The following is a 23,183-nucleotide window of genomic DNA, read 5'->3' as shown; positions in this document are numbered from 1 at the left end:
TTCACAGTGGTGGGCACTTTTGAGGATAAGGATATTCCATAGTAAATTTTAACATGTTGATTTTCCTGCAATGAGACATCCTGGTTCGTACACATGCTTACATGCTGGCCTTCAGTAAAAGTTGGATTTGTTCACTGTATTAGTCAGGATAATTAATGACAGCTGCTGTAACAAACAATTCTTTAAACTCTCAAGGGCTTAAAACAATCAAGTTATTTCTTAGTCATGTTCAATGAAGGTCTTCTTGGCAGTGTTCTTCCAAGTCCAGTTGACCCTTGAACAACATGGGCTTGAACTGTGCAAGTCCATTTCTTTGTGGATTTTTTTCAATAAATATGCACATTACTACATGATCCAGGGCTGGTTGAACCCACAGATTTGTAACCACAGATACAGAGGGCTGACTGTAAAATTATGTGCAGATTTTTGACTGGGGCTTGGCTCCCCTAACCCCAGCATTGTCCAAGGGTCAACTGCAGTAACTCATGGAAGCAGGCCCCTGACTAGTTCCACGTATGACACACTCATCTTACACACGTGGTCTCCAAGGTCTTCATGGAATAGAGAGAAAGAGCAAGGAGGGCTATGCGGGAGGTTTTATGGCTACTCGTATCCCATTGGCCAAGACCCAGTCACGTATCCCCAACATAACTGCAAGGGAAGCTGCGAGATGTGATCTCAATCTCATGTGCCCAGGAGGAGGAAAATAACGCACAGCACTGGTGTTACCATATGCATTCTTGAGTTAAAGATGTTTGAGAGAGGAACTAAAAGGAAGGCAGGCTCAGGTCTACATTTGGGTTGATAGACGTCAACCCAGGGTGAAGAAATCAGCAAACGCCCCACATCTGGAGAAGAGATGACCAGGAGAAACACCAGCCCCTCAAGAGCCCTCATTGGTATTTGAGGGTTTCTGGGTTCTTCACTGTGTGTCAGATGCTTCCTCAAGACTCTACATGGGGAGCTCCCTGGTGGCCTAATGGTTAGGATTCTGGGCTTTCACTGCTGTGTGCTGTGGCCTGGGTTCAGTCCCTGGTCAGGGAACTGAGATCCCTCAAGCCACTGGGCCAAAAAAAAAGACTCCACATGGTTCTTCCCTCACATCCTTCAGGTCTCTGCTAAAACACCAGCTCCTCAGCAGAGCCTCTCTGACCAACCTATTTCAAATAAGCCACCGACTCCATCACTCTCCATGTAACTCGTTTGATTTTCCTTCACAACAATTAATACTACCTGAAGTCACATTGCATAGAGATTTGTGTATAATCTGTTTTCCTCAGGAGTAAGATCCTGAGGGGCAGGTACGGCATCTTTCTTCTATCCCCAGCATCTGGAGCAATGCCTAGTGCTGAGTACACACTCACTAGAGCTAAACAAATGAATAAGTGAACAAAAGGATGAACTCATTGATTAACCTCTGGGCACCAATATTCTTCATAGAGTTAGCACTCTTAGTAACATTTATGGAATGAATAAAGGAATCCAGAGCAAGTATTCAGGTGGCCTTAGAGGGCTGCTGGCAGGAATCGCAGAGTAAGCTCTGGTTTTCAGTTTTTTTTAAAAATAAATTTATTTATTTATTTTTGGCTACCTTGGGTCTTCGTTGCTGCGCATGGGCTTTCTCTAGTTGCGGCGAGCGGGGGTTACTCTTCGTTGCGGTGCGTGGGCTCTAGGAGCGCAGGCTTACTATAGTTGTGGCCTGCGGGCTCCAGAGCGCAGGCTCGGTAGTTGCGGCGCATGGGCTTAGTTGCTCTGCGGCACGTGGGATCTTCCGGGACCAGGGCTCGAACCCGTGTCCCCTGCATTGGCAGGTGGATTCTTAACCACTGCGCCACCAGGGAAGTCCCAAGCTCTGGATTTGAGGGAGGTAATTCACTCCAACCTGCTACCTCTACCCACACAATCCCACCTGATCCAACTTAACTCACACCAGCCCTCCGTCACTCCTAACTCAACAGTGTCTATCAAGTGCTGAATGGATCAACAAAATGCAGTCAATTATTCTCCAACAATAACAAGGAATGAAGCTCTGATGCATTCTGCAACAGGAACTGAGAGCATGAACAGCCTAAGTGAATAAACAGGCCCATCACTTCCAGCGAATCCCATTATAACTAGGTTCCCTGACCCGCAAAGCTACCTCTACCAAAAGACTCAATTATTAAGACAAGTGGTGACAGATTGCTTGGGTGAGACAAGAGCCTGACCCTGAGAGACATACGGCCAGCGTCAGATGAAGGACAGACGGGGACACAGTTCACTGGTTTATTCTCAGACTTGAGATGCCAATTACGCCCTATGGCCTGGGGTGGGGGGGGGGTGTGTGGCGAGGGCATATGGGGATCATGCTAGGATCTCTCTCATCATATCCCAGCCTTCCCTAAGGAGGAAGCAGATTAAATAATACAACAGAGGGGGGTTTCCCTTTTAATACAGAGCCAGGCATAAATAGGGCAGCACCATTAGGACCCTGATTTACCCCCTACCATCTTGGTCCTCAAACCATCTGGCATGGCGAGGTGCATTTGGGGAGATAGGGGGGGAAGCAGTATTCAGAGCTGGGCCGAGGCAGCAGGAGCGCACAGCTCAGTCCAGGGAAGCCCCACTTCCCTCTGTAGTCTGACTTCAGTCCCTTCACTGCGAATCCACCTGAAAATAGGGATGAGTGAAGGGGTCCCAGCCTGGGATCAGGAGACATCCAGTGCTTAACTATGGGGAAGGTAGCACCAAAGGGTGTCGAGAGCACTGACTGAGGGGTGGGAGGCAGGCATGGGGGGGTGGCATTCATCAGCTCTGAGTTAGAAGTTCATTGCATGGGGGTCGGGGGAGGGAGTTGAGCAGCGGGTGAGCATGAAGGGGTCAGTTATGCCAGCTGGGGTGAAGTGCAGGGAAACTGGACTCATGGGCCAGGGGAGTCCAGCCTCCAGACCCCCGGAATGCAGAAGGGATACTGTTTGACCGTGACGAGCAGACTCCCCCCTGGCTCCCCAGTCCCAGGAGACGATAAATATGATGGCTTCAAAGCCTCAGCACCAAACGTGCCCCGTCTGGGACTCCCTCATTGTCCCTCCCACCCGTGAAGCTCTCAGCTGCTGAAGCAGACGGGGCCCAGTTCAAACCCAAACTTCTGGTTCGTCTGGCCAAAGTCAGCGGACGCCACGTCCCATAAGGGCAGAAAGCCCACTCGGGAAGAGCTGAACTGGAAGAGGGTCTTCGTCTGTCCCTTCCGGAGCTGACCGGGGGGGGGGAAGACACGGATGCTGCGTCAGGGGGAGGGCAGCCACAGCCTCCCGCCCTGCTCTGGCCAGCCCCTCACCCCTCCCTTACCCTGCAGCCATCGTAGGGGACAGTGACCGTGGCTGCTGCCGTGTGGTTGAAGGACAGCTCCTCCCCGTTGGTCCCCAGGAAACTGACAGAGCGGCCGTGGTCTCCTGCAGCTTCATCGAGCCAGGCGGCCGAGTTCTGGCAGTAGTACGTGAAGCTCTGGCGGGCTGTGGCGCTCAGCAACTTCAGGAAGGTCAACTGTACCACACTCACCGGCGCCCCGTCCGCATCCACGTAGGAGAACTGGACGTGGGACAAAGAGGAGGTGCTCCGTTCTTCTCTGCTCTTTCTGAGGTACCCACCTCCCAGGATCTCCACCCACTGCAGACCTGCCCGCCCTGCCACGCCCTCATCTTTAGCAGTCCCACCAGCCGTCCGGCCATCCACGGTTCTCTTGCAAGCCCCTAGGCACGTGTGGCCATTGAGCCCCTGAAATGCAGCCGATGAGACTGAGAAACTTTTCAAATTTTTATCTGAATTTTGGTTTTTTTCTTTTGGCACCCATTTTTTTTAAAAATTGAAGTGTAGTTGATTTACGATGTCGTGTTATTTTCAGATTTACAGTGAAAAGATTTAGTTATTAAATCTTTTGTATATGTATGTGTGTGTGTATATATACATATATATACACATATACTCATACATTATTTTTCAGATTCTTTTCCATTATAGGTTATTACAAGATATTGAATATATAGTTCCCTGTGCTATACAGTAGGACCTCATTGTTTATCTATTTTATGTATAGTAGTGTGTACCTGTTAACTTCAAACTCCTAATTTATACCTCCCTCCCCTTTCTCCTTTGGTAACTGTACGTTTGTTTTCTGTGGCTGTGAGTCTGTTTCTGCTTTTTGTAAATAAGTTCATTTGTATCATTTTTTCAGATTCCACATGTAAGTGATATCATGTGATATTTGTCTTTCTCTGTCTGACCTACTACACTTGGTATGATACTCTCTAGGTCCATCCATTTAAATTTTAATTACTTATTTAATTATTTAATTGAAAACTTGTAACTTTAATTTATAACTAATGACTGAGCTTCAATCCATTTCTCAGAAAACCGAGGTTTGGAACAACTTGAGGATGTGAATCTACTTTCTCAACTGCAGGTTTTATGCAATCTAAGTACTTCCAAAGGAAAGTTAGTGTCCAAATTACGACGTGCTATAAATATGAAATATGCACCAGACTCTGAAGAACTCACAGGGGAAAAGTTTAAAATGCCTCAGTAATCTTTATATTGATATGACAATATTTTGGATATACTGAGTTACATAAAATATATTATTAACTTATCACTGGCTTGAGATCACTGGCTTGGTAACGCGTCCTGGACTCCTTCTCTTCCCTGTACCATTTGACGTTCCACAACTGATGTTTTCTGGAATCACGTCCCAGATAAAACCCCTTGCAACTGAGTCTTTGCCTCAGGGTCTGTTTCAGGGGAACCCAAGCCAAGATACCCCCTGACATGATATTATAGCTCTGTTCCCTTGGTTATTGTCTGTCTGCTTCCTTGGTCGTATTCCCAGTAGAATATCAACTTCATGAAGTTAGGAACTTTTCTTTGCTGCTATGTTCCCAATGTTTAGCATACACATATATGTTACATAAACAAATCCCAAATGAACCCAAGATTCCACTCCATCCCGTAAACCTGACCTTCTTCCCATTTACATATCTCAGAACCTCACTAGACATCAGTCCCTCAAACCAGGAACCTGGGTGTCATCCCTATCTCTTCCCTCCCCTCCATCTCATCAATTACTCACCTCATCAATTACTATTGATAGGTCCTATTCACGTGCCATCTCATCAGTTGCTAGGTCCTTTTGACTTGTCATCTCATCAATTACGAGGTCGTACTGACTTGCCCTCTTAGAGGTTGTTCTAAGCCATGCCCTCCTCTCCATCCCCATAGCCCCAGCTCCAGCCTGGCCCCTTCCTTGCTCTCTTGGACCCACACATCCATCTTCTCCTGGGTCTCCCAGCCTCCAAATTCCCCATCACCACCACCACCAGCTCAGAGGCATTTTTTTTTTTTTTTTTCGGGTATGCGGGCCTCTCACTGCTGTGGCCTCTCCCGTTGCGGAGCACAGGCTCCGGACGCGCAGGCCTAGCGGCCATGGCTCACGGGCTTAGTTGCTCCGCGGCATGTGGGATCTTCCCGGACCAGGGCACGAACCGTGTCCCCTGCATCGGCAGGCGGACTCCCAACCACTGCGCCACCAGGGAAGCCCCTAAAACTTTAAGCTCCCATAGTACTTTTTTTTTTTTCCGGGACGCGGGCCTCTCACTGTTGTGGCCTCTCCCATTGCGGAGCACAGGCTCCGGACGCGCAGGCTCAGCGGCCATGGCTCACGGGCCCAGCCGCTCCGCGGCATGTGGCATCTTCCCGAACCGGGGCACGAACCGTGTCCCCTGCATCGGCAGGCGGGCTCTCAACCACTGCGCCACCAGGGAAGCCCTCAGAGGCATTTTTTTTTCACAGAGATTTAATCTCGGTCCCTCTCTCACTTAAAAACATTCCATGGCTCCCTACTGCTCATAGATCTTTCTGAGGAAGTGGGCCTAGCTCACACCCACCTCCCCAGGCTCTCCTCCTACCACATTCCCCCTCACACTCTCTAGAGTAGAGCAAGGCACCTTTTCTTTAAAGTTACCAGGCCCTCTCTTGACTCTGGGCCTTCGTATATCCTGTTCCATCTGCCTGGAACACTATTCCTTGTCCTCCCAAACTTGCAACCCAACTTATTCCTTAGACCTCAGCTGAGCTGCGACTTCTACCAGGAAGCCTTCAGGTCCTTTCAGCACTGCCTCTGGATCGCCACCATGACCTGTGCTTGCCCTATCATACATCTGACGCTGTGATCATCAGGAAGGCAAAGTGAGTCTATTCTGTTCATCTCACCTCCTCCAGTCCCCATGCTGGCTCCCACCAATTTTTATACCGTCCCCACCTTGGCCTCCGGGGCAACTCACCTTCTTCCCTCGACGGAATGTGCTATACCAGCTTCCCAGCTTTTCTCTGGACCAGGAGGCCAGTTTCACCTGGGGGATGGAGGGGAGGGTGTAGCAGGTGCCCCAGGGGGCCATCATGTCCTTTTCTGCATTTACCTCCCCACAAGGAAAGCTACTGACTCTAAATATCAGAGACTCTCCGTCTGTTCTCTGGACTGTTGGACTGGGCTTGGCTGGTGCACAGGACAGACCCAAGAGGCTGGGTGTTCTCGCCTTCTGAGGCGGCCTCCACCAATGATTGATGAGAGCTGGTGGATAAATGCCCCAGCTCCCTCTCCCTGAGGTGGGGGACGGCTCCCAGGAGCCTACACTACAGCTGTAGGCTGTAGCCTACAGCCCTACACTGTCTCCTGGAAGTCCCCAGGGGAACTGAGCCTTGGGTGTCCAGTGGTGATGTTTTAACAGCACACCCCTTATTGGCTGCCTCCCCTGGCCCCTCTCACTTACCCCTCCTGGGATCACCTCCTAAATAAATGACTTGCCCTTGTCAAACCCTCATCTCAGGGTCTGTGTCTGGGGAGCCCAAACCAAGAATGTTCCTCACTCCCTGCCCCAGCCTCTCTCTGGGCAGAAGGAAGATGAGCTGGGGAGAGATCAGGCCTCAGGTGTCAGCAACTGTTTAGAGATCAAGCCCTGCCCTCAAGCCCTCATCAGTTGGGTGGGGGTGAGCTCATCTAAATTTGCATCCACTAGGGTATCTGAGCTCCCACTAAACCAGGGCTCTGACCAGTAAAAAAATAAGAATAAATAAGAAGGACATTACCGGGCACTTCTGCAGGCCCTGCGCTTACAACGTATTTTACCTGCAGTAGAGGTATTAACACAGCGACACACATAGTCAGCGTTCAATCAGTGTCCCCTGATATGTTCATTGGCACCTCAATTGCACAACCACCCTATGAGGTAGATACTCTCTTGAACCCCACTTTACAGATGAAGAAACTGAGGTGACAGATCTGGATTCCAGGCTGAGCAGTCCAGGGTCCAGAAGCTCACTGCTCACCCACTGCCCTCTATAGCTAAGCCTGGTGCTTGGTGTCAGAGGCTGTCAGGCTCAGGGCTCCCTGATGGGGAACCCCAGGATTTCTGGGGGACCGGGTGGAGGGCGGTGAGCCCATGGGGCCTATAAGACAGCAGGTTAGGAGGCCCAGTAGAGCGTGGTTAAGGGCTGGGACAAGAGCCAGACTGTCATGGGTAATCTCCGTGCCTCAGTTTCCCTGTCTGGGGGATGAGAACAGAATTTTATTTTTTTAATTGAAGTGTAGTTGATTTACAATGTTGTGTTAGTTTCAGATTACGGAAAAGTGATTCAGTTATCCATACATACATACCTATTTTTTTCAGATTCTTTCCCCTTATAGATTATTACAAATTTTTTTTTTTGTTGTTTTTTTTTGTGGTACGCGGGCCTCTCACTGCTGTGGCCTCTCCCGTTGCGGAGCACAGGCTCCGGACACGCAGGCTCAGCGGCCATGGCTCACGGGCCCAGCCGCTCTGCGGCATGTGGGATCTTCCCGGACCGGGGCACGAACCCGTGTCCCCTGCATCGGCAGGCGGACTCGCAACCACTGCGCCACCAGGGAAGCCCTATTACAAAATACTGAGTATAGTTCCCTGTGCTACACAGTAGGTCCTTGTTGGTTATTTATTTTAGGGATGATAACAGAATGGCCACAGTGGTGGCTGTTAATGCAGCCAAGCGCTTAGGGCTGGCGCACATACCTGCTATTTCAAGGTTCTCCGTCATTATTGATTTCTTTACTAGATTTTCTCATCTGTTTTTCCCCATAGAAAATGAACTCCATGAAAGCAAAGCAGGTTTTTTTTTGGATTCTCTGCTGTAACCCCAGCATTTCAAGGAGTTGGCATACAGTAGGTGCTCAATAGATGTTAGTTGAAGGAAAAATAAAGTCCCAGTCAATGCCTGGTGTGTGTTGGGGGGGCAGGGTATGAATGAAATGGTTTCCAGAGTCTGGTCCCTCCTTCTACCACCACCACCTCCCACTTCACCCCCAGAGGTACTCACGGTCTCAAACTTCTTGTCTGGGTAAAGGCAGGTCTCTCCTCCCGCCGTGAAGTTGCAGAAAACCCTGAGCGCATCCCGCGCGCAGCCCTGATTGGGGTCAATCCAGTATTCCCCTGCCGCAGAGCCAGGTAGGAGGGATGAGCCGGGCGGACCCCAAGGCTCCCCGCCCGCCGGGGGAGGGACGGAACCTCACCGTCGGGCAAATGAGGGTGGTTGCGGTGCAACTCGCCGCACACGAGGCCGGGGCTCTCAGCCGTGCCCGGAGGGCGTCGCAGCTGCTCCAGCTCGAAGCTCAGCGACATGATCGAGGCCAGCACCTCCTCCAGGCCGCCCTCCGGGACTCCCGGGCCCGGGACCGAGCGCCGGCGCCGGCGCAGCCCGTGCAGCTCCACAGATGGACCCTGGGCAGAGGTGGGGATGGAGGAGAGGAGGAGATCAGAGAGGCAGGAGGAAGAGACAGGGAGAGAGAGGAGGCAGAAATGAAAGACGTGGGGGGCAGAAAGACACAGGGGTAGGGGGAGAGGAGAAAGGGGAGGGAGAGATAGAGACAGGGGGTGATAGACAGTCAGAAACAGAGGGAGACTCGGGAAGGAGAGAGACAGCAAGGCTCAGAGATGGGGAGAGGCCGAAGTGGAGAGAGGATAAAAAGAGACAGAATCACAAAGTCAGGCAAGGGAGAGAGAGAGAGAGACAAGGACACAGAGAAACAGAGAGAGGGTGCGCCCGGAAGAGAGAAACAAAGATAAAATAGTGAAACAGGTGTTTGAGATAGAGACAGAGAAAGGCCAGGAGAGATGGACATACGAGATACGGTCAGAGCCTCCATGGATGTCCGCCCAACGCCCTACACACAGCCCAGATCCTCCTTCAGCTTTGGGGCCACCTCCCACCCCACCTGCACCCCCTTAACACCTGGTGTTCCGCCCAGTTCTGGGCACTGAGGGACCCAAGGGAGACACACTTCCAACATAGTCCCTGGGTAACTCACCTGGGGGCCGGGGGGACCTGGGGGTCCAGTGTCTCCGCGAGGACCTTGGGATCCCTGTAGGGAGAGGTCATTTGGGTGTGAACTCTGTCTATGGAGACTGCTGCCTGCCCCCCCCCCCCCCCCCACACACACACAGCACTGCGGGTAAGGACATGCAATTTTCAGCACCAAGCATAAACTGCAAACTTCCTTTCTATATGTGAACATCTCTGACGTCATCATCTTCACATCTGTGACAAGTCATAGTTTACTTGGAAGAACTGTTTTCTTCCGTAGCAGTTTATAAAATAATGGCTCATCTTACAATGGATGGCATCTTAGATTTGACAAAATACAATGGTAGGTGTTGAAGAAATACTTGCTGCGTGCCCGACTGGCTGAATAAATAAATGAATGAATGCAAAGGCCCTGAGGGTTCTGGCGCAGTGAAGGGGCCTGGGAAGCTGGGATGTGGGAGCCCAAGGGAGCAGTGAGTACTCACCAGGGACCCCTTTGAGCCCTTCTGTCCTGGAGGACCCTGTGGTAGAGACAGGGAGAGTCGGAGTCCTGGCTGGCCCAACAAGGTGACCCCGCCCCGCAGACCCCTCATACTCACCACCACACCTCGGGGTCCGGGGTGGCCCAGAGAGCCGATGGGACCAGGGGAGCCCTGGAGAAGGGACATCAGAGTCATCACTGATAGCGAGCATCCCTGTGGTCCAGACACATCCCCCAGACAGGCTTCCAGTTCCCTCCAAAGAAGACCCCAAACCCCAGATGCAGACTTCAACTTTCAAGTCCCCAGAGAGAGTCCCCCATTTTCTCCAGACACAACCCCTATGATTCTAGAGCCGGGCTTCCCAAATGCCCACACCCACAGTCTCCAGACGAGTCCCACTTCTGCCTTCCCACCACCCTCTGAACACAATCTTCCCACTGGAGGCAGGACACACACTCACAGGTTCTCCCTGGAGGCCAGGGGGGCCTTGCACTCCTGGCAAACCCCAGTCCCCTTTCTCACCAGCCTCCCCAGGGGGGCCAATGAGACCAATTAATCCGATGTGGCCCTGGAGGATAAAAGAGGCACATGTGGGGGCGGGGGGCGGGGATTGGGAGACTTTCCTCCTAGAGCCTTGGAGTAGTGAGTCTGGGAGCAGAGGAGACTCCAATCTCCTAGCTCTCTGGCTACAGAGGGAGGTAAAGGTGGAGGCGAGGGAGGGAAGTGGGGGAGGAGAATAATGGAAGGAGGTATCCTTACCTTTTCCCCCTTGAAGCCAGCATCTCCCTTCAGCCCTGGGAGGCCAGAGGGCCCCTGGAAGGAGAGTTAGGGTCAGTTGGTGAGTCTCAAACAGAAAGCCTCAAGGTCCACGTGAGTGACTGGGGGAGGGTCAAGTGGGAAATTACCCAGGATTCAAATGGAATTACCAGGGAAGCGGTCATGAGGATGAGGGTCAAGAAAGAGGAGGGGGCTTCCCTGGTGGCGCAGTGGTTGAGAATCCGCCTGCCGATGCAGGGGACGCGGGTTCGAGCCCCGGTCTGGGAGGATCCCACGTGCCGCGGAGCGGCTGGGCCCGTGAGCCATGGCCGCTGCGCCTGCGCGTCTGGAGCCCGTGCTCCGCAACAACAGAGGCCGCGATAGCGAGAGGCCCGCGCACCGCGGTAAAGAGTGGCCCCCGCTCGCCGCAACTAGAGAAAGCCCTCGCACAGAAACGAAGACCCAACACAGCCCCCCAAAAATAAACAAATAAATGAGATTCCTCCTGTGGTTTTGAAAAAAAAAGAAAAAAGAAAGAGGAGGGATGATGAGAGTTGAACGAAGGGGTTTGTTGGAGGACAGCCAACTTAGATGGTCAGTGGTCAACATCAGTGCAGATGGTCAGTGTAGGCTATTGAGACAGCTGGTCTGTTGGGTCAATGCAGACCATCCAGATAGAGGGCCAGGGCGGAGGGGCAGCGTAGACCATTGAGATGAGAGATCAGAAGAGATGGTTCGTATAGACGGACAGTCACTGAGTGGTCAGTCTGCAGCATCAGCACAGAGGTCCCTGCTGGGGCCTCAGGGACAAAGAAGCCTCTTACCAGGGGGCCAGGAGGGCCCAACTGTCCAGGAGGTCCCAGGAGGCCTGGTTCACCCTAGGGCAAAGCAGAACATGGGGGGCTGAACTCTGCCAGAACTCAGTGTGGATGTCCCGCAGTCCACCAGGGTCAGCTCCTCCTAACCGTGGTGAGGAATGGCAAGATGGGAGCACGTAAGGAAGGCAGGGTCCCAGTCCACTCACCACAGGGCCGGGGATCCCTCGAAGACCCTCAGGCCCGACACGCCCAGGGGGCCCTCGAGTACCCACTGGGCCTGTCCTCCCTGGGGGTCCGTCAGGACCTGGTTCCCCCTGAAAAGGACCAGGGCAAGGGAGGGGGCAGAGAGAGTCAGGGGGTGGCTGCCTCCCGACCCGCCAGCCAAGCACCAGCAGGGAGGGGGGCGGAGTTGGAGCACCTGTGGTGTCCCAGGCCTCTCCGCATTCTGATGGCCCAACTGTTGGCTGACAGGTCAGGATAAGGACCCCCCACACACACCCTTGGCAGGGGGCACTCACCTTGTTACCTTTCTCCCCTTCTCTGCCTTCTCGACCCGTGTGACCGGAAGGACCCTTAGGGGAGAAAGTGTGAGCGGGGGGGCTGCGAGGTGAGTGGGTGCTCTGGGGATGGGTGGGGGGTTTGTAGGGGGGAGCGGGGGGCTGTGAGAGTGAACGGAACAAAGTTGGAGCCAGGGCGGCCAGCAGGTGGTGGTGGGATACTCGTCACTCACCCTTTTGCCAGGGGGCCCAGAGGGACCGGGTTCCCCAGAAGCACCAGGTGGACCCTATGGAGATTATAACCAGCGGGGTAGTTGAGGATGACGGTTTCAGGATACCTTTTTTTTATTTTTTTTTTAACATCTTTATTGGAGTAGAATTGCTTTGCAATGGTGTGTTAGTTTCTGCTTTATAACAAAGTGCATCAGTTATACGTATACATACGTCCCCATCAGGATGCCTTTGATGCGAAGACAGCCTTCCCCACGTATCACCCAGCACCAGCCGTCTCCCGCCTCCACCCTCAAGCCGCTCATATTCACGGTGAGGCCCCAGAGAGGCAAAGCAGGTGCATCTACAAGGGCCCTGGGTACCTCATTAACCCACCCTCCTGACCCCCCAGTTCACCCACCCACCAGCCCCGACTCCCTTCTTCATGCACCCCACCCTCTGTTCCCCTACTCACCAGTCCCCCCACATCTCCAGGGTCTCCCCTCTCCCCTGGGGGGCCGTCTTGACCCTGTGGTGGGAGAAACAAAGTCGGGAGGGGTCATGGGGGTACATGAGAATTTAGGGGTGAGGTTTGGAGGAAAGTGAAGGTTATTTTCTCCATCGACCTTGCCCAGGTCTGTGGGGGGCGTTGTGGGGACGGACACAGAATAGGGAATATACTGGGCTTTTGAGTAAGGAGGGGTCACACTCACCGAAACCCCAGGGTCTCCGGGGGGGCCTAGGTCTCCTGGGAGCCCTGTGGGGCCCTGGAACACAGAATGATGGATTATTATATCTCTGAATGATGGAGCATTCATTCATTCATTCATTCATTCATTTGACTGTGCCCAGGCACAGCTCTGGTTGCTGGGATACACTGGTGAACAAAACACAAAATCCCAGCCCTGGTAGAAGGAACATTCTCGTGCTTGATGTGAGCTAAGTATGTTCCATGCATCATCTCACTGCATCCTCTAGGCTGGGGACTCACAGATAGAACTGACCTCGGAGAAAGGACTGGGCAAGTGGTGGGGTGGTGAGATTCAAATCAAGGTCCCTCAGACTCCGAAGCTCCTTGCTGCCCTCCCTCCCGACCCCGAGCCCCATCGCCATGGTGGGAGGGGCTCAACCTCTGCCCTGATGGCAAATCCTTCATCAGCCGACTCTGACCCAGCAGGAGTCTCAACCTTGACCTTTCCAGCATTGTTAGAACAACTCGGTGTGGAATCAAGTTTCCCCTACTGCCATGACATATAACCACTCCGTTCTTACATTGATTCATTCTTTCATTCAGTCATTCATTCACCCAGCCATGGTCCAGGTTGCTTGTGGAATCAGCACGCTGGAGGATGGGACCCCCCCGCCGCCACCGGCTGGAAGTTGGGAGCAGGTTCAACGTGACACATGTGCTCCTTCCGCAAGTCTCTGCCTCCGTGTCCCCCAGGACTCACCACGTTCCCTTTTGCTCCATCCTCTCCGGGGGGGCCTTTCTTGCCCGGGGGTCCAGCTGCCCCAGATGGGCCTGCATCCCCCTTTTCACCAATTTCTCCCTTGGGCCCCTTTGCAGAAACAGAGTTCAGAGGTGCCTGGACTCTCCAGGGGTCAAGGGTTAGCATACCCGGACTCAGGAATCTGGGTGGCCTGGGGCTTTCCTGGGGTTAGGGGTCAGAGTAGTCTAGACTGCCCAAGGGTCAGAGGTCGGAGGAATCTAGGACTCTAGGATTTATAGGAGTCAGGGGCCAGGATGGTCCGGTTGCCCAGGGGTCATGGGCAAATTTGGGCTAGCCCACGTGCCCATTCACCCTGGAGTGAATCAGAAAAGGGATCCCCTCTGGGCAACTCACCCCCAAGCCAGGGCTTGTGGTTTAGATCTGAGCCCCACCTGCCTCCTCAGCCCTACACCCTTGCGCAGTATACAACCTAGAGAACTTTGTGTAGCAACCCTGATACCTTTCAGGGCTCTGTCATCAAGATAACAGGGGATGCCTGTAGGTCCTGGGTCAGTGGGTGACCTAGGGCTGCAGAGGTCATGGTGGCCCTAGAGGCCCAGGGATTAGGGATTCCCTGAGATGGGTGCAGGGACACTGGACAAAGTCACTCACGGGGACGCCTGGGATTCCTGGGCGTCCCGGGTCTCCGGGCTCCCCTGGCTCACCCTGCAGGAGGCAAAGTGAAGGTGAGGCGAGCTCCCATCCTAGCGGCCACCCCCAGGCGGGACCGGCTGTGCCTCCCCACCCCGGGCAGACTCCTGTTCTCTCTCTCTCTCACCTTCTCGCCCACTGCTCCAGGCTGACCAACTCCCCCAGGCAGCCCTGGAGGACCCTGGAGAGACAGCAAGGGGTACAGCTGGGACTGTGCGATCCCAACAGCCCCTTCTTGGGAAAGCCATGTCCTCGCCTCTGAGGCATCGTGCCCTCCCCCCAGAGTCCTCACCTCCGATCCGCTGGGGCCCTGGGGACCCCGAGGGCCTGGAGCTCCATAGGGACCCTGTGGGACAGTCAGAAGAGCATCCAGTGACCCCATGGTCCTTCAAAACTCCACTAATCACAAACACCACCCTTGATGCTGGTGACCCCACATGATCCTTAAAATGACAGTGTGACCTGCGACCGCCCCCAAATTGGTTTAATGGCCACCCTTGCCCTACCACCACCACCCCCATCTTCCCCTACCACCACCACCCCCATCTTCCCCCATTGCCCATACCATGGACCCTACATCTCCAACTTCCCCCTTTTCTCCAGGAGGGCCTGGCATCCCCTGTGGAACAAAGAAGCAAAATTGGGGCACAAAGTGGGAAGGACCAGAGGCTGCACCCCCAAACTCAGACACCTACCTGCAGGCCAGGGGGGCCAATCACCCCCATGAAGCCTCTCACTCCATCATCTCCTTTCTGCCCAAAGAGGCCTGGAGGTCCCCGGCGTCCCTGAGCCCCATCTGCCCCCTGGGAGGAGGACAGGGCAAGGCAGAGTTAGGGTCTGTGTCAAGGGTTGGAGAGAGGCTCAAGGTCAAAGTCAGGATTGAAGTTCAGGGTTGGGATTAAGTTTGGAGAGGGTCAGGACTGGGTTTGAAGTTGGGGAGGCAGGTTAATTCAGCGTCAGAGATTAGGAATGAAGTCAAGGGTTGAGTCCAAGTTTTTCTAAAAACTTTGCATTGGGTGGTGAGTCAGGGTCAAGTTGAGGTCAGTTAAGGTGGTGAGGGGAAGGTCCAGATGGGGTTGAGATGTAGGGTAGGGTTTGAGGTTAGGGCCAAGGTAGAATCAGTTTGAGCCCAGGTTTGGGGTCTGCATTGGAGGGTGGGTCGGGACTGGGGTTAAGGGTAAGACTGGGTCAGGTTCGGCTAAAGTTGGATGTGAAGATCAGGTTTGAGTTGGGATTCAGGTTAAGGTCACAGGCAGTGTTGAGATTAGGGCTGTGATGGGGTTCAGGGATGTTCTCACATCCCACTGGGGACCCAGGGTCTGGTCACAAAGCTGGCGCACTCACCGGGGAGCCCGTGTGTCCCACAAGACCCCGTATCCCTGTTGGTCCAGGTGGGCCCTGGAGGAGGGAACAGAGTCAAAAACCCCTCAGGTTCAAGATTGGGGGGGGTTGGAAACACTACAAATGTCAATCACTGCACCCCTGTCCACTCCCCCCACCAAGAAGCTGCATTTCCCTCCCCCAGCCCTGTCTTCCTAGCTACCAACACATGGGACCAGACAGAGCATCTGTCCTAAGTTTGGCCCGTCAGGACGTTTGCCCAAAAGTCCCACCCGGACGCAGGGACCGAGCTGGCTGGGCGCTGCGGCTGCATTTCCGGAGGGAAGCTGGGGGTGCAGTTAGCCCCTTTATTCCAGGTAGCTTGAGCGGCTTCTGTTACTTGCAGGTGTCAAGATGGGTCTCATGAAGGCAGGAAGCTCCATGGCCTCCCCTGCCACCGGCCATCCTCCACATCCCTCTCCCCTCCCCGAGGACCACCCCCGTCACTGGGGCCCCCCCCACTCACCGCATCCCCCTTATCGCCTTTGCTGCCCTTGTGACCCGGGGCTCCCACTTCTCCCTGCAGAGGAAACAGGATGAGGGAGGACCACGCCTCCCTCTACCCCCATCCTCCCCCCAGGCCCTCCCCTTCCATGAACTCTCTCTCACCTTGTCCCCTTCCTCGCCAGAAGGCCCCACAGCTCCAGGGGATCCAAGAAGCCCCAGGGGCCCTGGGATCCCGTCTTTGCCAGTGGGACCGGGGCGGCCGCGTTCACCCTGACGGGCGGAGTGGAAAGGGGTATGTCGGGGCCAGGGCAGAAATGAGCTCCTGAGAGGTAGAGGGCTGGGTCTTGGGGATGCCTGGGGGATGGGGGGGGCAGGCACTTACCGGGGACCCCTTCTTGCCTGCAGGGCCAACAGGGCCTTGGCCTCCACTTTGGCCAGGAAGCCCGATGCCCCCTGCTGGGCCTACAGGACCGCGCTCCCCAGGGGAGCCCTGAAAACAGGGGTGAAGGGTCAGGGATGATAGCAGTAGTGGTAATTCTCATTTATTGGAGGGTTTTCAAGCAGTCAGGCCCCGAGTTAGGTGGTTACCAGCACATCCAATCTATTCCCCCAGACAGCCGCCAGAGGGCGCTGTGAACACCTGAGCCCAATCAACGTGCCTCCCCTCCCTGCCCACATCCCTCTGGGGCTCCCACCTCACTTGTTGAAAAAAAGGTTTTCCTGGCAGCCCACAAGGTCCTGCACGACTGTGCTCTCACCTCCTCCCACTCACCCTAGGCTCACTCCCCTCCAGCCACACGGGCCTGCTCACTGCTTCCTCCGGCCTCAGGACTTTGCACATGCCGTTCCCTCTGCCGGGCACACCCTTCCCCCCAGACACCCACATGGCTCCTCCCTCACCGCCTTCAGGTCTCGGCTCAAATGTCACCTTCTCAGGAGGCCTTCCCTGGCCTGCCTATTTCAACGGCTCTCCCTTCTCCCCTTTACTCTGCGCTATTTTGCCTTGTGGCATTCATCACGGCTGATCCCTCATCTCCCGGGCTAGATCGTAGTAAACTCCAGGAGAAAGAAGGTTTTGAAACGCTGATGTCTGACACGCAGGTAAGTATGTGCCCGACGGATCATCTCATTGAGACTTACGATCATCTAGGAGATGGGACTATTTTACAGACAAGGAAACTGAGGCTCGCGCAGTGACACGACTGCCCAGCCAGCGAGTGACAGAGTTGGCCGTGACCCCGACCTGGCTTGGCTCCCCAAATAGCAGACTTGATGAGGACAAAACCCAGCTTCCCAGAAACCCTGAGACCCCTGCCCCCTGCCCCCACACAGCAGACGGGTTTGCACTTACGTTAGCCCCGACGGGACCAGGGGGGCCCTTGTCACCCTTCAAACCAGTAGGTCCCTGAGGAGGAGATGATTCACAGTCGAGAGACTCCCAGAGGTGCCCCCGGGTCCTGTCTTCACTCTGGGGGGCTCAGAGTTGCCACCCGCTTCCCGGCCACTGAAGTTCAGAGATCTGTCCCTCCTGCAGCCATTATTTTACTATCACATTTGCCCCTCCCCTGGGCCCCCCTTTCCTTCTCTGCTTCACAGCCCAGCCAGGCACATTCAGGAGGGGCTCCAAACGATACTCACTGGGTCCCCGGGGGCTCCTTGGGGACCAGGGAGGCCCCTGCGTCCAGGTGGCCCTTCCTTCCCAAAGGGTCCCAGTGGTCCCAGGTTCCCCTGGAGGAGTGCAGAGGAGGGAGGTCAGACTCCAGAGAAGAGGGAGTCTCCCCTCAATCTGTGAGTCTGGGCCCACTGCCCCATGGGGTTGATTCTGAGCCTGGAGGTGCCGTGGGGACGTTGAGGGACCTTTGGGGTCACTTGATGAGATCTCCCGTGGGGCAGGGTCTCACCTTGGCCCCCTCTCTGCCTTCCAGGCCCGGAAGACCTTGTTCACCAGGAGATCCAGGGGGGCCGGGGGGCCCCCTCTCACCCAGAGGCCCTGCTTCTCCTGTCTTTCCCTGGAGAGGAAGAAGGCTCATCTTGAATGGAGGTGGCCTGGGGTGGGGGTCTGCCTGAGATCACCTCCCCCTCCCCCAAATATCCCCAAACTGGTGCAAAACTAGGGAGACCTGTGGGGTCCACTCTGACCTGAGGACCCACGACACCAGCTGGTCCATGTGGGCCTGTCTGACCTTGGAAGCCCTGAGGAGAAACATTAAAAGGAGGTGTCATGGACGGGAAGAAATGGAGAGCCTAATGGGGTCATGGGTCAGAGGTCAAAGGGCTTCTCACCAATTCTCCTCTGTGTCCAGGGTGCCCAGGTTGCCCGTCTTTCCCTTGGGGGCCCTAAGGGACAAGGTGGGAGAGAGTTGAGGCACAAACAAGGAGGCCCTCCACTGCCTGGCTCCCCCTCCGCCCCAGCAGGGTGAGCTCACTTACAGGGGGACCCTTTGGTCCAGAGAACCCAGGAGGGCCTTGCAGACCTGGGAGGCCCTGAAATGGAAGCAGAAATCATTCACTCATCCCTCCCGCCTGTCCCTGAGTCCCACATAATGACAACAGCATGTTGGGGGCTTCCTGCAGGCCAGGCATGGGGTCAAGCATTCTATGCGCAGGAAGTCATTTCATTCACCACCGCAGCCCTTTGGGATGGGGACTGTGGTTATTCCCATTTGATAGAGTTGGAAACTGAGGCACAGAGAGGTTAAGTGACTCACCCAAGGTCACACAGCAGGTGAAAGACAGAGCTAAGACTTGAACTCACAGCTCTCTGATTTCAGAGGCTGTGCTTTTTCTGCATTCTGCATTATAATGTCTCCCCACCTTCTGGGCTTGTCTCCTGCCCAGAATCACACACACACACACACACACACACACACACACACACTCACTCACTCACTCACTCACCTTTTCTCCAGGGAACCCAGGGGCTCCGTCCTGGCCCACATCACCCTAGGACAGAATGAATGAGACTCAGGCTGCAGAACACACTCAAAGGGGAGGTATTGGGTGGGACTTGGTGAGCCTGGGGCAGAGGGCCTGCTTGGGGGGGCCTAACCACCCACCCACCCCATACCTTGGGGCCTGGTTGCCCTGTGGCACCTGGTTGCCCCCTCTCTCCACGGGAGCCCTGAATAGAAAAGAAGCAAACATTGGAAGTGAGAGGGTGGGGGAGTCTAGGGGATGAGGATGAGTCCTCTGGGTCCCTCCACCATGACCACCTGAAGTAACCCAAACCCTCTTCCTGCCCACTTATCCTCTTGCAGCCCCTCCTTCCAGCCCTGCCCCCATTTTCTTACTGGTGGTCCCCGCTCTCCTTCCAGGCCTGGCTGCCCAGCCTTCCCCTGGAACGTAAATTAGATGAGGGGGAAGCAGAAGAGGGTGATGGTGCAAATACATGACACAAACACATAAATGTACCCAGTCAGAGACCTGGAAAGATATCTGTCCCACATTCATTTGCAAGCCTTTCACTCACAAGCACGCGTAAGTACAGCTTACACACGCAACTACGCAAAGATCACAGGCACCCAATTATATTATAATTGCACCTACAGGTCCACACATACAAGCACATTTGCTCACACAGCCACCTATTTATCACAGCTGCATGGTATGCACACGTGACTGCATGCCATCACAGCATGCAAGGGGTGACCGCAGCTTCGAGGTGACACTCGGAGCCTGTCATGTAATATGTGCCTTGCATAAGTGTCTATCCAGTGTAAACACGTATGTGCATGGATTCATGTGAGGACACGGTCCTGATAAACACAGCAGTATACAAACCCTCATGTGCGTATACACAGTGTCCATTTACACAGCTACAGTGCACACATAGCGAAACAACGCGTGCGTGTATACACAATCCCCCAGGTGCACAGAAACACACACGTATGTGTATTTACCTATTCTTTCACACACTTCGACATACCCCCTCACACATCTACGCCCATAGTCACACAATGTACGTGCAGCTGGTGCCCTTGTTCACCCAGTCACAGCCCCCTAGGCTGCAGCACCCAGACCCCTTCTAAGCTGCACTGAAAGGCACATGGGATGCACATGCATACACAGACACGCAGGCACGTTTGCTGTAATGCCAGGTGGGATCAGCTACATGCGCCTGCATTGCACATGGCACTACGTGTGCACACAAGTGCTTCCAGGCATAGACACAGCCACCTAGGGCCCCACGTGCTATCACGCACAGCCATACACTCTGTTCCTCTCATGCAAGCCCTTCCCTCTCCCCTGACCCCTGGATTGCGACTCACCCGCTTCCCTTTTTCTCCTAATGGCGCCAGGGGCCCGGGAAAGCCAATAGATCCCTGAGTAAAGAGAATGAGAGAGGAGACATGGGTGTGAGGCGTAGGTGATGTTAGCCCCTCACCCCGTTCAGCCACCCCATCTTTTCAGGCATTTCCAGGCCAGTGATTCCAGAAAGTTCTTTGGCCCCTCCAGCCCCAGTGAGCAGCCCCTCCCTTGCTCACTCCATTCTAGCCACACTGGCCTCTTTACTGCTACTCAGATACCAGTACATTCCTGCCTCAGGGACTTTGAACTGGCTGCCTTTGCCTAAAATGCTCTTCACTCAGATCCCCACAAAGCCAGCTACTCCTCATCATTTAAATCTCATTCAGACATCACCTCCTTAGAGAAGCCTTCCACCATCATCCTGACCACCACATCCTCAAGTCATGCTCTGTTTATCACGTCCTATTTTGTTTCCCCTATAATATTTGTATTGAAATGACCTTGCTCATCTGTTTATTTATTCAATGACTAGGACATGATGCTCTGGTCTTATTCCCTACTGCCTGGCACATGGTGGTGGCTTACTCAATACTTGTTATTAACTGCCTCCAGTACTTGCTTTCCTGCCCATCGTCCCTTGACCCGGGGGAAAATATCATATGCTCTGATATTCCCTCTCACCCCTCACTGTGTTTTGAATCCTAGATCCATCACTAAATTAGCTGTGTGGCCCTGGACAAATGGATTGACCCCTCTGAGCACCAGTCTCCTTTGTAGCCTGGGGATACCAACAATACCGCCTTCATAAGGTTTTCGTTAGGATCAAATGGGATATGTATAGAAAGTGGGGGTTTATTTTTAAAGGTACTTGGCACACAGTATGTGCTCAAGAAATATCAGCTGTCTTCGTTATTCATGCTGATTATTAGTAACTGCTATGGATTGAATGTTTGTGTCCTCCCAAAATTCATATGCTGAAGCCTCAGTCCCTAGTGTGATAATATTTGGAGGTTGGGCCTTTGGGAAGTAAGTAGGTCAGGAGGGTGGGGCCCTCGTGAATGGGATTAGTGACTTAATAAGAAGAAGAGGAGACTAGATCTCTCTCTCTCTCTCTCTCTCTCTCTCTCTTTCTCCCTCTCTCTCTCTCTCCTTCTCCCTCTCCCCTATGTGAGGACAAAGACAGAAAATGTTCATCTACAAACCAGGAGAGAAACCCTCACCAGAATCCAACCATGCTGGCACTCTGATCTCAGACTTCTGGCCTCCAGAAGAAATTTCTGTGTTTAAATCACCCAGGCTAAGGTATATTTATTCTAGCAACCCAAGCTGAATAAGACACTGACCTCAACTAAACCAACATATCAGGCCTCCTGTAAAGTATTCATTGCTTGTTGCCCAAGACACACTGAGTCAGTCTTGACTAGGAGGCTTTGTTCTAACTCCCATGAATTTCTATTCCAACAGACTGAGTTCTGCTCTTAGTTTTGATACCTTGGGTTAATCCCAAACCTGTTTATGTCAGTTTCCCTTGCTTTTGGGGTCATGTGATTTAATGAAACCTTACAAAAACTGATGAAATGTAGAAAGGGAAAAGAAAGATATCTGTAAAATCTAGGTTAAATGGAAAAGACTCAATGTAAAGGGAAGTCACTAAAAAAAAAAAACACTGTCAAATTAGGTATGGGCAAGATAACTGCTAGATTGAGATACCAAAAGTGTGGAACTCAAGAAGGATTCTGTACTCAGATTTCTTCCCACGTGTCTGCGTTTCTACTCCACTTTATGTAACAAAAAACTATAAATCATCAGTGATGTAATATGGGTGTGGTTTATGCAGAAAGACATGTCTTACCAATAACCTCATTCATCAAAACATTGGCAGCCAAATGTACAGTTTTACATAAATACATTCTAAGCTATAATTAATTCAAGATATGTAAAATATGGTTTTTTTGTTTGTTTTTTGTTTGTTTGTTTGTTTTTTGTGGTACGCAGGCCTCTCACTGTCGTGGCCTCTCCCGTTGTGGAGCACAGGCTCCGGACGCGCAGGCCCAGCGGCCATGGCTCACGGGCCCAGCCGCTCCGCGGCACGTGGGATCTTCCCGGACCGGGGCACGAACCCGTGTCCCCTGCATCGGCAGGTGGACTCTCAACCACTGCGCCACCCGGGAAGCCCCCTACAGTTTCATTATCACCAAAATCATCAATATTATCATAATCAAATTGATGAGGTAGATACTCCTGGTATCTCCCTTTCACAACTGAGAAAATGGGTTCAATAGACTTGTTCAAGATCATTTAGCAGGTAAGGTGTGACTTACTCAAGGTCACTTAGCAGATAAGGCTGGGTACTTGAGCCTAAGTTTGTCTGATGCCAAAGCCCACATCTTATACTTTCAATGTCCCAGGGTGTGGACAGCTCACACCCTCAGACCACAGCCTGGACCCCAAGATGTTAATCAGTCTCTGAACCCTGCCCTTGCCCACCACCCTCCTGCTAGCTTCTGACCTTAGGGCCTGGACGTCCTGGGTAACCTGGGAGACCCGGCACCCCAAGCTTGCCCTGCAGAGAGATTATGGGACAAAGGTCAGAGACTGCAACTTGGAGGTCAGTGGGGGAGGGGCAGGAAGGCTGGGGCTGGGTTGCAAGGGTAGGAGGGGAGGATTCAGGGAAACATGGGTTCAAGTCCTGGCCCCTGCCTGCTAGGGGCATGTCCTTGGGCAACTCATTCAGCCATTCCAAATCTCAGTTTCCTTGTCCGTAAAATGGGGGTTAAAAACGTCTGTTGCCTGTGGTGGTTATGGGGATAAAAATAAGATAATGTGCATGGAATTGCTCTGTAA

At 53.4% G+C, this 23,183-nt stretch overlaps 1 protein-coding gene across 2 annotated transcripts in view; it reads right to left on the bottom strand.

The window, feature by feature from the left end:
- Positions 1-2,415: 2,415 nt before the first annotated feature.
- COL5A3 (collagen type V alpha 3 chain) overlaps positions 2,416-23,183 on the bottom strand; it is a 38,757-nt gene continuing 17,989 nt past the window's right edge. The window contains exons 31-68 of one of the 2 annotated variants that reach the window (XM_067032840.1): positions 22,849-22,902; positions 20,360-20,413; positions 19,382-19,426; positions 19,159-19,212; positions 18,990-19,034; positions 18,522-18,575; positions 18,375-18,428; positions 18,231-18,284; positions 17,993-18,100; positions 17,730-17,819; positions 17,443-17,496; positions 16,474-16,581; positions 16,254-16,361; positions 16,111-16,164; positions 15,609-15,662; positions 14,960-15,067; positions 14,830-14,883; positions 14,557-14,610; positions 14,392-14,445; positions 14,226-14,279; positions 13,575-13,682; positions 12,837-12,890; positions 12,599-12,652; positions 12,147-12,200; positions 11,935-11,988; positions 11,623-11,730; positions 11,423-11,476; positions 10,602-10,655; positions 10,303-10,410; positions 9,960-10,013; positions 9,846-9,881; positions 9,365-9,418; positions 8,570-8,777; positions 8,377-8,489; positions 6,312-6,380; positions 3,328-3,567; positions 3,120-3,232; positions 2,416-2,649 (exon numbers count right to left, since the gene is read on the bottom strand). In XM_067032840.1, the coding sequence (XP_066888941.1) occupies positions 2,553-2,649; positions 3,120-3,232; positions 3,328-3,567; positions 6,312-6,380; positions 8,377-8,489; positions 8,570-8,777; positions 9,365-9,418; positions 9,846-9,881; positions 9,960-10,013; positions 10,303-10,410; positions 10,602-10,655; positions 11,423-11,476; positions 11,623-11,730; positions 11,935-11,988; positions 12,147-12,200; positions 12,599-12,652; positions 12,837-12,890; positions 13,575-13,682; positions 14,226-14,279; positions 14,392-14,445; positions 14,557-14,610; positions 14,830-14,883; positions 14,960-15,067; positions 15,609-15,662; positions 16,111-16,164; positions 16,254-16,361; positions 16,474-16,581; positions 17,443-17,496; positions 17,730-17,819; positions 17,993-18,100; positions 18,231-18,284; positions 18,375-18,428; positions 18,522-18,575; positions 18,990-19,034; positions 19,159-19,212; positions 19,382-19,426; positions 20,360-20,413; positions 22,849-22,902 (2,946 nt within the window). In that variant the 3' untranslated portion in view covers positions 2,416-2,552. Of the gene's footprint in view, positions 2,650-2,990; positions 3,233-3,327; positions 3,568-6,311; positions 6,381-8,376; positions 8,490-8,569; positions 8,778-9,364; positions 9,419-9,845; positions 9,882-9,959; positions 10,014-10,302; positions 10,411-10,601; positions 10,656-11,422; positions 11,477-11,622; positions 11,731-11,934; positions 11,989-12,146; positions 12,201-12,598; positions 12,653-12,836; positions 12,891-13,574; positions 13,683-14,225; positions 14,280-14,391; positions 14,446-14,556; positions 14,611-14,829; positions 14,884-14,959; positions 15,068-15,608; positions 15,663-16,110; positions 16,165-16,253; positions 16,362-16,473; positions 16,582-17,442; positions 17,497-17,729; positions 17,820-17,992; positions 18,101-18,230; positions 18,285-18,374; positions 18,429-18,521; positions 18,576-18,989; positions 19,035-19,158; positions 19,213-19,381; positions 19,427-20,359; positions 20,414-22,848; positions 22,903-23,183 lie in introns of those variants that run through there. The other variant, XM_059059839.2, reaches the window with a different exon arrangement.

Source organism: Kogia breviceps, chromosome 4 (assembly GCF_026419965.1).
Source record: "Kogia breviceps isolate mKogBre1 chromosome 4, mKogBre1 haplotype 1, whole genome shotgun sequence".
In the NCBI taxonomy this organism is placed as follows: Eukaryota; Metazoa; Chordata; class Mammalia; order Artiodactyla; family Physeteridae; genus Kogia; species Kogia breviceps.
The sequence above is the reverse complement of the archived record's forward strand: the minus strand, read 5'-3'. Positions and strand labels throughout refer to the sequence as shown.